We start from the raw sequence: 15,141 nt of genomic DNA, 5'->3' as shown, positions 1-15,141 counted from the left end.
ATTGCTGATTTAAACATTTGTCCTTGAAGAATATTCAGTTAGGGTGGGGAGACATTATAAGTAGGTAGGTAGGAAAGGGAGGCAGAAAAGAAGGAAGGGAGGGAGGGAGGTGAAAGACAAAAGACAAATATAGGTAGAGGCCCAAGTGAAGGAAACAGTTATGTTTGGGTCATTTAGGGAAGACTTCAGAGAGGCAGTAACTTTTAAACAGTAAGGAAAGAGGAAAAAAGGATGAGTGTGTGTGGCATATTCTGGAAATAATACCACGAAGTACTGTGACCAAGTGCAGCCGAACAGATGTGTGTGGAGGGGGTGATTTTGAAGGGCTTTTACCTTGTAGAAATCAAGAAGTCACCAGGAAGAAGAAATAACAGGATTCAGTCTGTTTTAGGAAGTACCTGCAGACAGTTTACAGATGACGGGCAGGAAATGGAAGAGTTGCCACCAAATAATCATAGTTCTTTTCCAGAAGCAGCATTACTCATTTGTAACTCCACTTTTTTATTTTTGCAAGCATTTCGTTCTCTCCTCCAAGTTGCCTTTCCTGGTTCTTTCAGCTCTTAGGGGCTGGTTCCTAGATCTCCTCATTCTCCTTTTGCTGGCAGTATTATCACTGGACTAAAAAGCACTTGGTTGCCAAAGCTAGGAGAAAGGTGTGGTGCCCGTGGAGGACAGTGTTCTGGCCTGGTGGGTGGGAGGAGATAGAAGCTCAGCGCTCCAAGGGTGAAAGAGACATGCAGCTAAAGGAGGTTTGGGGGTACTGGGCAAACGTGGAGGCGGAGGCCTGGAGTCAGTTGGGGGATCAGTATTGCAACTGTGGTGGGAGACAGCAAGAAATAGAGTGGAATCAGACTGGTATTACCATTTCCTGAATCTGGTCTCTGAAGATACTGTTATCTTGTGGCTGCCAGCTAATTGGCCTCTCAGCCTTGGTTGAGTTTCGTTCAAACATCCAGGAGGTGTATAGATAGTCTCCTATTGCTGCATAGTCCGTTATCACAAAGCTGGTGGCTTGAAACTGGATATATTTATTGTCTCATTGCTCCTATGATTCAAAAGTTTGTGCGTGGCCTAACGGGACCCTCTGATGGGGATATTGTGAGATTGCACTCAAGGTGATGGCTGGGTTGTGTTCGCAGCTACTAAAGAATCCACTTCCGTGTTCACTCCTGTCATCAGAATTTATTTATTTCTAGTTGTAGAACTGAAGGCTCCAGCTCCTTGCTGGCTGTTAGCTGGAAGCTACCCTCAACGACCAGAGGCCACCACCCACTGTTCCTCACCAGCTGCTTCCCCACCAGGGCAGCTTGCTGCATCAGGCCCTCAAGGAGAGTTTCTAGAGTGAGTGTAGTAAAGACGGGGCCTCATATAACTGAACATTGCATTGCCTTCCCCTTACTCTGTCGGTTAGATACACGTCATAGGGGCGCATGGGTGGCTCAGTGGGTTAAGGTCTCTGCCTTTGGCTCGAGTCGTCATCTCGGTCCTGGGATCGGGCCCCGTGTTGGGCTCTGTTCGGCGAGGAACCTGCCTCCCCCTCTCTCTCGGCCTGCTTGTGATCTCAGTCTGTCATATAAATTAATTAATTTTTAAAAAAAGGAAGAAACACGTCACAGGTGCTGCTAACACTCAGGGGGAGGGTACTGTACAAGGACATGAAAAACCATGAGTTAGGGATCCATGGGACCACTCTAGAATCTCACCACCTTGGTAGTCATTCTCCCAGGTTCTGGTCATACCCCCTGTTTGCAGGTGTGTCCCTCAATTCCCAGCATTAACGTTAAGACCTTAAGAGTTACAGACCTCCACAGTATCTGTATTCATAAGCAGGATTGTCACAGTATGAACTTTACTATCATAAGGTTCAGCAAACATTTTCTGTAAAGAGCCATGATAAAAATTTTAGGCTCCTGCAAACCAGACGGTCTGTGTCATAATTACTCAGACCTGCCTTTGTAGTGCAAAAGCAGCTGTAGACCATATTTAAACAAACAAGTGTGGCTGCATTCTAATGAAACTATATTTACAGAAATAGGCAGCAGGGCTGTAGTTTGCTGACCCCCAGTCAATCAGATCGGTCAGCTATCTCTGACCCATTAGTAACATTTTAAGAGAATGGGACAAGGGCCAGTGACTCATGACTGACCCTTTAAAGGAAAATTAAAAGTCGCATGGGGAGGGAAAGTCACGGAGGGCCTGTCAGATTGGGAAGGACCTTTGGAAGTTCAGGGCAGAATGAGAGCCCTCTGTTGGTGTCACTGAGGCAGTGCCACCAGCCACGGCAAGAGCTCTTGTTAGTAGAGAGGTAGGACTAGGGTGCAGTCCTAATAACTAATATCATAGTTAATGCTAATAACATTAGTTAATAACTAATAACATAGTTAATGCTAGTAACATTAATATCGTTGAACACTTACAGAGCAAGTTTGCATGAAATAATTTGTTTAATCATTAGCACTATTAGCACTGCTCTTAGGAAGGAGTGCTGTCATTGTTCTCCTCTTGTAGGTAAACAGACCCAAGTGCCAGTCAGCTAAGTAGTTTGCCCATGATCACTTCGGGCAGCCACTTCAGGGGCAGAATTTGAACCTAGACAGTCTGGATCCAGTACTCACCCACTTCTTCTAGAGTAGGGGCGAGGAAATTTTGGTTCTTAGGCCACATCCGGATTGTCACCTGCGTTTAGTTAGCCTGTAATATCTGAGAGTCGTTTTTACATTTTTAAATGGTTGGAAAAAATAAGAGTACTCTTCTGTGATGTACAAATTATAGGACGTTGACGTCTCAGTGTCTGTAAAGTTGTATTGAAACACATCCACACTCCAGTCCCAGGCTGCTCTCAGGGCCGGTGCTGTGCTGCTGGGGAGAGCTGGCGGCAGCTAAGCCTCATGCACCCTGCAGAGATGTGGAGAGGAGAGCTATTCTCTGGCATAAGCTCTGACTGTGAACCGTGATGCTGGTATTTTCCCCTGGCTGGCCCGGCAGTATCTCCTAGCTCAGTTAGTTATGTGTCAAAGGATTTTGTGCTTTCTCCGCCTTTGTGTTTGGCATTGGCCCACTGGTTTGTGTTATGTGCCTTCTTGCTTAAATTTGGAACTTTTTAAAAATTCATTCTAGTATCATCTTCATTTATCCCTGCAGACATGGGTCAGACCACACATTTGTAGGGAAGGATTCACAGCCGTCTAGTTTATAGACGTCAACAAGACGACATGGCATATGGGAAGGGGTACAACCTCTTAAGCGTTTACGCTTCCAACCAGAATTCAGACCAAAGAAAAGCTGTTGTTTTGTGTTCCTTTTTCCAAGAAGATGTCTAAAAGCAGCTTGAAAAAGTGTTTTGTAGGATAGAAACCACTTTCCATACTCCTCCACATGGCATCTTGAGGAACACACAACTCCTAATTAACTCTTAATAGACATCTCATTAAAGGTCTGAGCACTGGCCGCAGGTTTCTTCCCTTTAACTGTACCATCATTGTATGGACAGGTGTTAATATTATGTTCATCATGGGCTCATAGCTAATAAAAAGATTTAATATCAAATGTGACTGATGATCAGCTTTTAAATGACAACCCACAACCTCTTTAGGATGTGGAACTATAGGTTGCAGGTCGTCCTGTAAAAGCTGATTATCTTTAAAAAAAAAAAAAAAACTGCACTCCTCCTACATAATACTCACTCTGTAATTAAGCTGACTCAGCAAAGGTGGCCTAAGGCCCATTCAATTAACAGTAACTTGTGAAGTTAGATTTGTTGTTTTTTCTTTTTAAACTCCATCTGTTTGGTTTTTGTTCAGATTTCATTTTTATATCTTAATGGGTCATAATACATGCTGTATATTTCATCTGAATAAGAATTAGAGCATTAACGGAGCACCTGGGTGGCTCAGTGGGTTAAAGCCTCTGCCTTTGGCTGGGGTCCTGATCTCAGGGTCCTAGGATCGAGCCCCACATCAGGCGCTCTGCTCAGCAGGGAGACTGCTTCCCTCCTCTCTCTCTGCCTGCCTCTCTGCCTACCTGTGATCTCTGTCTGTCAAATAAATAAATAAATAATCTTTTTTTAAAAAAAAGGATTAGAGTATTACCAACATCTCTGTCTCTCCCTTGTCTTTTCGCTTCCCAACTGAAAGCACTGAGAATCCTAAATTTTTTAAAATTTTTTTTCTTCTTTTTCTTTTTCTGAGAATCCTAAATTTTGAAATACCATTCGACTGCTTTTTGAGTGACTCTTATCACAAAGGAAGATGTACTGAATATGTTAGATGTAATTTTGTTTGTTTTTAAACTTTATAAAACATGGTTTATTTGTACTTCTGAGACTGTTTTCCTTACTCTTGGGTTTTTGGTGCATATCTTTGTAGTTACAATGTATAGGTCGGCACAGTTCATTTATGTCCACTGCTGTGAAATAGGCTGTGGTGTGATGTAACCCACTTTAATCATCTGTCCTTCCTTTACTGGATGGCCGTTTTGGGTTGTTTCTGTTTGTTGCATCTCAAACATGGATGTCCAGTCTTGTTTGTACCTCACGAGACACCTCTGTGCCGGGTTTTACTGAGATGAGACGCTTCTCCAAGGGTGCTTGGTGGACCGGTTGTCACACTGGGACAAGGAGTTGGCATCATTTAGCGGCCCTCTGTTTAAACTGGTTGTTACTTTTTCATAAGCTGGATTTTTTGGTGGAAGAAATTTAGAGCATTGAATATTTTGAATGTTGAACCTTGATCATTCTTGTGTAACTTCTTTCTTTGTTGTGGAGTAATCCTGTGAGTTGTAGGGTTTTAGGAAATTCTGATTTTTTTCCCCAGAGTGAGTGAGTGTATGTGTCAGTTGACACTTGGACCATAACACTCAATCATACACTTCCTAGTGTTAGGCTCTGGGGATATAGCGGGTATAAAGTAACATACCATTATGGTTTTATTTTATTTTTTTTATTTTTAAAAGATTTTATTTATTTATTTGAGAGACCGCATAACCAGGGGAAGTGGTAGAGGGCAAGGGAGAAGCCAGCTCTCCACAGAGCAGGGAGTCCAATATAAGGCTGGATCCCAGGACTCCTGGGATCATGACCTGAGCCAAAGAGACACTTAAAGACTGGGTCACCCCAGGCCCCAGTCCGTTGTCATTTTAAATTACACTCCTCTGTAACTCATTTGAGTATCTTCTGTTTCCTGGTCATACACACATCATTCTATAACATAACTACTTTGTCTTTTGCTCACTTTTTTTTTTTTTTTTTTTTTTTTTTTTAAAGATTTTATTTATTTATTTGACAGAGAGAAATCACAAGTAGATGGAGAGGCAGGCAGAGAGAGAGAGAGAGAGAGAGAGAGGGAAGCAGGCTCCCTGCTGAGCAGAGAGCCCGATGCGGGACTCGATCCCAGGACCCTGAGATCATGACCTGAGCCGAAGGCAGCGGCTTAACGCACTGAGCCACCCAGGCGCCCCTTTTGCTCACTTTTTAATTAATAGTTTTTATGATTTGCTATTTATAAATCTGATACACTGCTCTAGTTGCTGTGCTACCTGTGTTTTCTCCCTTTTGGGGAGCAACTTTTAATGAAAAGGAGTCCTTGATTTTGTTAATAGAGTGAAGTTGGGGCTCCTGGGTGGCTCGGTTGGATTTCGGCTCAGGTCATGATCTCAGGGTTGTGGGATCGAGAGCACCCCCTCATCAGGCTCTGTTCTGAGCGTGGAGTCGGCTTGAGATTCTTTCCCTCTTCCTGCTCCTCCCACCACTCACGTTCTCTCTTTTTTAAACAAACAAATAAAATCTATTTTTTTTAAAGGTTTTATTTATTTATTTAACAGACAGAGATCACAAGTAGGCAGAGAGGCAGGCAGAGAGAGAGGAGGAAGCAGGCTCACCGCTGAGCAGAGAGCCCGATGCGGGGCTCGATCCCAGGACCCTGGGATCATGACCCGAGCCGAAGGCAGAGGCTTTAACCCACTGAGCCACTCAGGAGCCCCATAAAATCTATTTTTAAAAATAATAAAATAATAGAGTGAAGTTAATTAGTCCTTTATGATTAGCACTTTTTGTGTTATGTTGAAAATAGAGTTCAGGTTTTGCTGTTTTCATGTGTCTTTATCTAGAATTGGTTTTTACCATGTGGGAAGTGGTTGCTTCTGTATGTTAATTCTATAGCTAACCACCTTGCCCTGAGATGATTTCAAGTAACTTTTTTGGCAAATTCTTTCAGGTATACAGTTCTATTCTCTACAATCAAAACTGCTTGCTTCATTTTCTTAGTTGACTACTTTGGGCTACAGTCACTCTGGCAGCATGGAGGGTGCACCTGAGTGACTCAGTGGGTTAAAGCCTCTGCCTTTGGCTCAGGTCATGATCCTGGGGTGTTGGGATAGAGCCTTGCATTGGGCTCTCTGCTCGGCTGGGAGCCTGCTTCCTCCTGCCTCTCTGCCTACTTGTGATCTCTGTCAAATAAATAAACAAAATCTTTAAAGATCTCCATCCCAAGATCCTGAGACCATGACCTGAGCCGAAGGCAGAGGCTTCAACCCATTGAGCCACCCAGGCACCCCTGGCATAAGGTTTTTGGGAGTTCTTTGTCGCTTCCAATTTGACCTTTCCCTATTAATAGTTATGACCCTTTTTCCAGTCCTTACACAATTAATTTGTGCTTTCTTTATCTTTTCTTGATCTATCACATCAGTTTATCGACTTTATTATTTCAAAGAACCAAGTTTGGGGTATATCAAGTCTTTCTGTTTTATGTTTTAACTCTATCGTATTTTTGTTTTTTATTGCTGTGATTTTTATCCTTGTTGTGTTTTTCTCTGTATCTTCTATATTCTGTTGTTCTTTTTCTGCTTCTCAAGAATAAAGAGTGTGTAAACATCAAGCTTTTTTTGTTTTTCTGATACAAGTTTAAGAAGCCTCTATATTTACTTCTTCATGCTATTTTTACTGACTCCCAAAATTACATTTCTAAGCCCAGAGAAATTTATCTGAATATTTTAAACTTAATTTCATTGCATTATGGTTAGAAACCTTGGGATGTGTGTCACTGACTTTTTGAAATCTGTTAAAGTTTACTCTTTACTTAATTTGTGACCAGTATTTTTAAATGTAACATGTGAGGTTGAAATTAAATACGTGTGTATTCTCTGGTGAGCATAAAACCAGCTTGCTGCATTTACATCCACTGTTGATCTTAATTGAGTAAAGTATATTCAAATCCCCACTGTGAGGCATATTTTCATTTCTGTCCTGCCGTTCTGTCAGCTTTTGCATTATGTAGTTTTGACACTTTTATTAGGTTCCTAAAAGTATGAAAAGTTAAATTTTTCTGGTGAATTAAGCCTTTTCTTCATCACATCGTCACCCTCCATTTCGAACAGTGCTCTGTTCTTGATGCCTGTATTAAGTAACAGTACTGTGAAAACAGCACCATTCCTTGGATTGGCTTTTGCCTGGCTTACCTTTCCTTATGCTTTTGTATTTCCCATTTTCATGGTCTCCGTATGGATCATTTCTTTAGAGGTGTTTTATAGCTTTGTACTTTTCTTTTTACCTGGTTTAATCTGTTTCCCTTTGTTTTATTTCTAGAAAATTTTTTGATCTTTTGGGTTTCTAAAACAATCTCTGCACATCTATCTCTAATATGCTTTTGTTGGTTGGAGATCTTTATTATTCTCTCTTTTAATGATCTGTTGCATTGACAGCTGTGCTAGATTCGGGATCTGGCAGATCTCATCTTGGTAGTAATCCTTGAGTGCTGAAACGGTCGATTAATGTTTCTGCTCAGTTTTTGTGGCTTCCTATTTTGGTGTTTAGCTCTGCTCTTTGTGAGCTCATTACTTGGATGGCTACAAATGGGATTGGAAAAACTGCAGAGGATTCTGTTTCTTTTAGTAGCCAGGGATTGCCCCTGGCTTGAGATCTCATTTGGCCACCTCCTCTGGCCAGCTCTGTAGAATCCCGGGCTTCTTCTCCTGCCCTGGATCTGGCTGGTCCAGGACTCAGCTTCCTGATGCTGAGCTCCTCTAAGCAAATAGGTCTGGGTGTGACCCTGGCTCCACTCCTTCCACACTCTGGCCCCACTCCTGGCACTGTAGTCTTCTAGCATTTTTTGGAAGGTGGTAATCTACCTTATGCAAGATTCGTGATATCCCGGACTGTCATGTCCCCGAATTCTGCAAGCAAGGTTTGCTTCCATCTGCAAGAATTAGAGCAAGAGGGATTTTCCTATTCAATAACTTTAACACGATTAGTTTTAAATATGTTTGTTTAGATATGTTTTAAGTATTCTCATTGAGGATAAATGCTGTTAGTCTTGCCATTTACAAGAGGATAATATTCAAATGAAAGCTGTAGGATATTTGAATGTTTTTATTTAAAACCACAGCAAACCCTCATTATGTGTGAAATATTTGTTTCTGTATAAAATTCTAAAAGCAAAAATATTTATCTAATTGTATTTTGTTTTTAAAATCTTCATTAACTTCCTAGCTACAGCATATAGTTAAGACTCCCTTAGTACCACATTCAGGGGTCTTCCTCCTGAGGCCCTTACCTGCATATGTCCCTCCTTCTCATCTCTCCTCTCTCATCGCCCCCTTCCTAGTCATCACCAAGGACTCCCATTTTCCCCATGCCCTTGAATCTTTCTGTCTCTTCCTTTAAAATGTCTTTCTCTATCTTGTACTACCCACCCCCAACCCCAGCCATGTCTGCATGGCTGTAATCGTTTATTCTTCCCCAACTGAAACAGTCGTGCCCTCTGTGCTTCTCACAGCATCTCCTACATACATGTCCACGATGGACTTCTTGCTTTGTGTCTTCCCCAGCCAGAATGTGAGGTCCTGGAGGTTCAGCATTATTTCTCCAACATGAAATACTCAAAATACATACTCCTTAAGCATTGGTTAAATAGTAATAAGTTACTTGGGACTCTTTTTTGCTTTTTCGTACTTAAAATTTTTTTGAGGCTATTATTTTTATGCATGCAGAACAATAAAACCCCTCAGTACACAGCTCCATGCATTTTCACAAATTAAACGCATTCACGTAAGCAGCCCCAAGATCAAGAAGCAGATCATTACCAGCACCTCAGCCTGTTCCCCACCCCACCCCACCCCACGCCAAAACTCACTGCTTGTCTGCCCACCCCTTCCCTGGTTAATCACTGTCCTCATCTCTAACACATTGATTACTTTCTTGTTTTTGAACTTTGAAATTAATATAATCATAAAGTCTGTGTTTTATGCTAGACTTCTCATGTTAACCTTACGGTTGTGAGACTTGTCCATATTATGGTGCATACTTGTATTTCAAACATCACAGCTGTATGATCGCTTTTACCTTTGTTACATATTGTGTTACTTGTTCTTATTCTTCTCCTTGTAGAAGGGGCTGAAGAGGACAAAATGGAAACAGATACTGATGGTCAGCAGCCTGAAAAGGTGAAGTCTATGTGTTTGAATTCTCCTACCACAGAAAAGACACAGAGAGAGCATGCCTTTCATAGCATAACGGTTGGGTTTATTTTGATCTTTGATCCCTTTCAGGAAACTACAAATGATTCTGTCAGCCATTGGACTTTGCTGGTTTAAGGTATAAGTCTCACAAAGCATAGCAGAGGACATTTTTCACTTACACATTCAGGGAAGACTTATCCACTCCCCAACCTTTCCTTTTATATCCCTTTCAGGCACAGTTGGGAAAATGAATACAAAATTGTGGTTTTTATGAATATTGAATTATAGGGTTTGGTCCTGTACTTGTGCCAGAAGAGAATTACAGAATATTAAGGGATTTTTGTAGGAGAGTTAACTGCCAGCAGGAAAATAATTAGTAAAGTCTTAGTGAGAAGGTTGTATTTGAGGTAGGTTTTAAAGAGCAGGTAGCACTGTAAAGACTGAAACTGAAGTAGAGGTGAGGGACTCAAAGATCCCATTGGCCGTGGGGGAGGGATGCGGACGCCAGGGTACAGAAGGCGTCAACAGAGTGCCCCGTGTTCATGACCCACTCTCCAACTCAAAGAGGCTCTAAATGCCCAGTGAGTGTGGCAGAACAGGACCTCACAGCATCCTCAAGATCAGGGACACATGATTTAAAAATGGGCAAAGGACCTGAATAGACACTTTTTCCAAAGAAGACATTCAGATGGCCAGCAGACACATAAAAAGATGCTCGGTATCACTCATCATCAGGGAAATGCAAATCGAAACTACAGTGAGAAACTGCTCGCACCAATCAGAAAAGCTAATAACAAAAAGACAGCAAGTGTTGGCAACAGTGTGGGGAGAACGAACCCTTGTGCACTGTTGATGGGAATGCAGTTTGGTTCAGGCACTCTGGAAACTGTGGAACTTCCTCAGAAAGTTAAAGGTAGAACTACCATATGATCCAGCAATTCCGCTACTGGGTATTTATCCCAAGAAAACGAAAACACTAATTCAAAAACAGGTGCACCCCCTGTGTTCACTGCAGTATTATTTATAATGCTGAGACATGGAGGCAACACGAATGTCCACTGATAAATGAATGGATAATGGAGAAGCGGTGTGTATCTCTCACACAACAGGAATAGTATTACCCAGTCATAAAAATCCAGTCTTGCCATTCACAACAACATGAATGGACCTAGAGGGTATTATACCAAGTGAAATAAGTCAGACAGAGAAAGACAGCTTCTTTTAATATTTAACTTAATGTGGAATCTAAAAAAACAAAACAGAAACAGCCCCATAAATACAGAGAACAGACTGGCGATTGCCAGGGGAGAAGGGTGTTAGAGAGATGGGCAAAGTAGGTGAAGGAGGATTAAGGTGCAAATTTCCCATTAAAAAATAAGTCAGGGGATTGAAAAGCACAGCATAGTGAATATGGCCAATACTATAATAATGTATGGTGACAGTAACTAGATTTATCATAACATTGTGTAATATATTGAATTGTCGCATCATTAGTGTTGTACCCCTGAACCTAATAAAACCTTGTATGCCAGCTATACTTCAGTATACTTCAGGAGTACACGATAAATATGCATTCACTATTTGACTGAACATATACAAGCTGGGATTTAAGGTCTCGATTGCATGTGTTGTTTTAAAATTGTACGTAGATAAGGATCGGATAATAGTAAAATTACAGTTCTTATACTGTTCTAAATATTATGCTTTGTGCTTTTACATTAATGCTTTTATGAATTCATCTGGTTTCTAAACAATCCCATCACGTCAGTGATAATCTCTTCATTTTATAGACAGTGTTTACATGATTTGTCCAAAGTCACAGGGATTTCAAAATCTGTAAATGAAACCTCATTCTGAATGGAGGAATTGAAGTTCTCAGTCCCCAGAGCATAGTCACTGATGCCCTATTGTAGCTCTTCCCAAAAACCATTAGCAAATGACTATATTAAAGGGCTTTGTCAGCTTTTTTATTTTGGCAGCATTCCATCTTGCTTCTGTGTTAATCAGTTTAAATGCTCTTGGTCCTTTTGGACAGGTATTTGATAATTCATTTGTTTATTTATGAAGCCTTTCTCTGTTTAACCAGAAAGCAATATACATGAATTTCCATGACATCCTTTGGACATTGTGACCCTGGCTTTATAATAGAGGGCACAGAGAGGGCGAGCTGTATTGATTAGTGAGCACTCAGGTATTGAGGAAGTAAAAGGTATTTCTTCAAATTTATTAATTTCTTTTCCAGCTCCTCTAAGACCCTTCTGAACCCAGTTCATTTCCTGCAAAAATAGTAGAGGCTTTTGTTACTCTAAGGTAATGTCACTTTAGAAGGACTGTTTTCCTCACTCTTCTCTTCTTTTGTACCCCTTATAGGCAGAAAACAAAGGAGAAAATGAAACAGATGAAGGTGACAAAGCACAAGATGGAGAAAATGAAAAAAACAGTGAGAAGGAGCAGGACAGTGAAGTTAGTGAGGATACCAAATCAGGTAATTCAAGGAAACTCTTTAGACTGTATTTATTTTATTTTATTTTTTTAAAGATTTTATTTATTTGAGAGAGAGAGAGCTAAAGGAGAGGTAGAAGAAGAAGGAGAGAATCTCAAGCAGACTCTGCGCTGTGTGTGGACCCTGATGGGGGACTTGATCTCATGACGCCAAGATCATGACCTGAGCCAAAATCAAGAGTTGGATGCTTAACTGACTGAGCCACCCTGGTACCCCCTTTTTAGACTTCATTATGTGAAATTAAAAAGCACTGGAGAAGTGTAGGCAGTTTAATTACAAAGTAATATTTCCTTACTCATGCTGTTTCTTTTGTTTTCTTAAGATTTTATTTATTTGTTTGACAGAGATCACAAGTAGGCGGAGAAGCAGGCAGAGAGTGAGAGAGGAGGAAGTGGGCTCTCCCCGCAGAGCAGACAGCCAATGCGGGTCTTGATCCCAGGACCCTGGGATCATAACCTGAGCCGAAGTCAGAGGCTTTAACCCACTGAGCCACTCAGGCACCCCTTGTGTTTGTTTCTTAATGTAACAGTAAATATGCATTAGCGTTTGAGTTTTATTTTGCTCCTAAGGCACCAGTGCTAATGCTAGTGGCTGCCTTGTGTCAGTAGCGTGTAGACAGGCAAGTTGTTCGGTGTGGCTGAAGCACCATGCAGACCTGCCATTTTGGTCTCTGAGTCAGTGGCTGGTGGATCCATCGTGCCCATCTCAGAAAGCTTGCGGAAGTGCTTTGTTCTCCGCTTCTGATTTCCTGCAGACACCAGGGTCTCCCAGAGCAGCGCAGTGACTGATCTTGTTGGTCTTTGGGCTTAGTTCCCTTTATATCTCCGGGAACTACATAGAATGCTTAGAGAAATGAAGGGGAGGCAAATGTAGTATTTAGAAAATCCGTCTCGGATAGAGGCACATTTACATACATGGAATGATCTGCATTCAAAAAGAAGGCGCCGACCCTGCGATCTCTTTGTAACCATAGTCCTAGTTTGTCATGTGCCGGAGGTGAGAAGTATGGCGGCTTACTGAGTCTGGGCACCTGGCAATAAAGCTTTCTGATTTCTTTCAGAAGAAAAGGAAACTGAAGAGAACAAGGAACTCACTGATACTTGTAAAGAAAGAGAAAGTGATCTCGGGAAGAAGAAAGTAGAACATGAAATTTCCGAAGGAAATGTGGCCACGGCCGCAGCAGCTGCTCTCGCCTCAGCTGCAACCAAAGCCAAGGTTTGCCACTCACAGCCCTTGCCAGGCTCCCTTCGGCCGTGAATGGTCGCCTTGTTTTTAGTTACTGGGAACGTTAGTACAAAGAGCCTTGCACCCAACAGGAGATGACTGCTTGACCGGCATTTCTAGGTTAAGAATTTACAGGCAGGAGGCGGGGGTGGGGGACGGGGTGTGAGTCACAGATCTGGTCTTGAAAGGTGTTGGGGGGCTGCCTTCCAGGCATTCCTTGTGCTGCTCTGTGCACACTCAGCTCTCAGCTTGTGGACCCTGCAGGGATGGGGAGCAGAACTTAGCATCCCTCGTGCTGGCCTGGCCTGCAGAGCTTGTCTTGGACTGTTGTTCCAATTTCTGCTCGATTGAAATATTTGTGATTTTTAAGACAAAAATCTGGTTCCTTGTATAAATACTTCACCCTGCTCTTAACAGACTGAAAGGAGAGAGGGAGGACCTAAAATAACTCCTTTTCTTCTTGAATTTGCCAGCTTTTCTGGGGGTGGTTTTCTCTATTTATAACCTAGTATTGGCTCCGCGGCATATTTAAGAAGAAAGGAGAATGTTATTTTCCTCACTTTGTGTTAATTTAGCATTTTAAAGCCTTCCAGGCATGAGTAAGTGAAGTTTTCATAAAACCTTTTCACCTCCTCTCCATCTTAGCCTCTGAAGTAGTCACCTGCCATTGTAGGTTCCCACGTTTTGAGCAGTATTGACTGGAACATACCTAATCGTTTTATCTTGAGCTGTTCTTAATCCATGGGTAAAGAGAGTCTTTCATGGTCTTTACTACCCACAGACTGTTCAGCTGCTGCAGACTTTTCCTCCCAGTGCTTAATCCGTGATGTGTGATTTATAACAGACCCGCAGATGACCCAGTTCAGACCACGAGACCTCCGTGTTGAGTGCCCACCGTCAGGCATAGGTGCTGCCCAAGAGGAGGAGGGGTGTTGCCAGTCCATCCAGATGGCTTCCCCAGCTGCGGGTTCCTGTTACAGTAGCTGGAGGACCTGCATGTTCAGCCCTTCCAGTCTTTTCCCAAGGTGCCTCCTGATTTTTGGGGTGATTTGGTTGCAGTATTAGGTGTTCTCTCTCCTCTACCTTCCCCTACCTCTGGGGACTGCTGAGGTGCACTCTTGGTGGTTTCTTGTCCATTTGGTTTTAATCCTTCGTCAGAAGCAGCTTTTGTAGCCTCCCTTTCTTCTACCAGATTGAACTCTTTGGCACCTCCTTGTCTCTGAGCTGAGTCCTAGTTGTTCCAACTGTCACCAGGGACCTTAAGGACATCCTTGGGCCTGTCTCACAAATGAGCTGGAGGCCAGGAGGGCTTCTGTCCTTTGTGACCTTTACCAGGAGACAGCACACCATCACCCCAATCTTTTGACTCACAGCCTGGGGTCCTCTCTGTCTCCTCTCGTTCTTTCACTTTCCACAGCTGCTAAGCCCCCAACTCTTCCTGGTGCGTTTGGGTCCCTGGTAATGCCCAGTCCCTTCACTGCTCCCTTAGGCTGCTTGCATCATCTGTTGCCTCTGTCTTTCAGCCCATTCTCTGTTTGCAGCCAGAGGAATCTTTTTTGTTTTTAAAATTGTCTGTTGAAGTATAGCTTAGATTTGAATAAGTCTGTTGAATATACGTCTACAGCTACTGAGTTTTTCACAGACTGAGCCCACCTATGGGCTCACAGACAACACCCACATCAAGCAGCATAACATTCGTAGCCTTCCAGAAGCTTCCTCATATTCCCTTCTAGTTACTGCTCCCCCATCCCAAGAGTGGTTATTAGCCTGTCTCCTAATGCCATGGATTACTTTCTGCTTTGTTGACTTTATATAAACAGAATCATACGATGTGCAGAAAAATCTTTAAAAACACAAACAAGAACATGATACTTTCTTAAATAAGCTCTCTAATTGTCTCAGGCTAAAATTTCAAAGTCTTTAGTGTGGAATTCATGAGTTTTTCGTGCTCAGGACCCTTCTCGGTT

At 42.3% G+C, this 15,141-nt stretch overlaps 1 protein-coding gene across 3 annotated transcripts in view; it reads left to right on the top strand.

Annotated features, from left to right (window-relative positions):
• The window catches only part of SMARCC1 (SWI/SNF related, matrix associated, actin dependent regulator of chromatin subfamily c member 1), a 169,685-nt gene that overhangs the window by 113,382 nt on the left and 41,162 nt on the right, over positions 1-15,141 (top strand). For 2 of the 3 annotated variants that reach the window (XM_059160754.1, XM_059160756.1), the window contains exons 22-24: positions 9,377-9,432; positions 11,818-11,932; positions 13,011-13,165. In XM_059160754.1, coding sequence (XP_059016737.1) covers positions 9,377-9,432; positions 11,818-11,932; positions 13,011-13,165 — 326 coding nt within the window. The remainder of the gene's footprint in view (positions 1-9,376; positions 9,433-11,817; positions 11,933-13,010; positions 13,166-15,141) is intronic. The other variant, XM_059160755.1, reaches the window with a different exon arrangement.

This window comes from Mustela lutreola, chromosome 2 (assembly GCF_030435805.1).
Source record: "Mustela lutreola isolate mMusLut2 chromosome 2, mMusLut2.pri, whole genome shotgun sequence".
Taxonomy (NCBI): Eukaryota; Metazoa; Chordata; class Mammalia; order Carnivora; family Mustelidae; genus Mustela; species Mustela lutreola.
The sequence above is the reverse complement of the archived record's forward strand: the minus strand, read 5'-3'. Positions and strand labels throughout refer to the sequence as shown.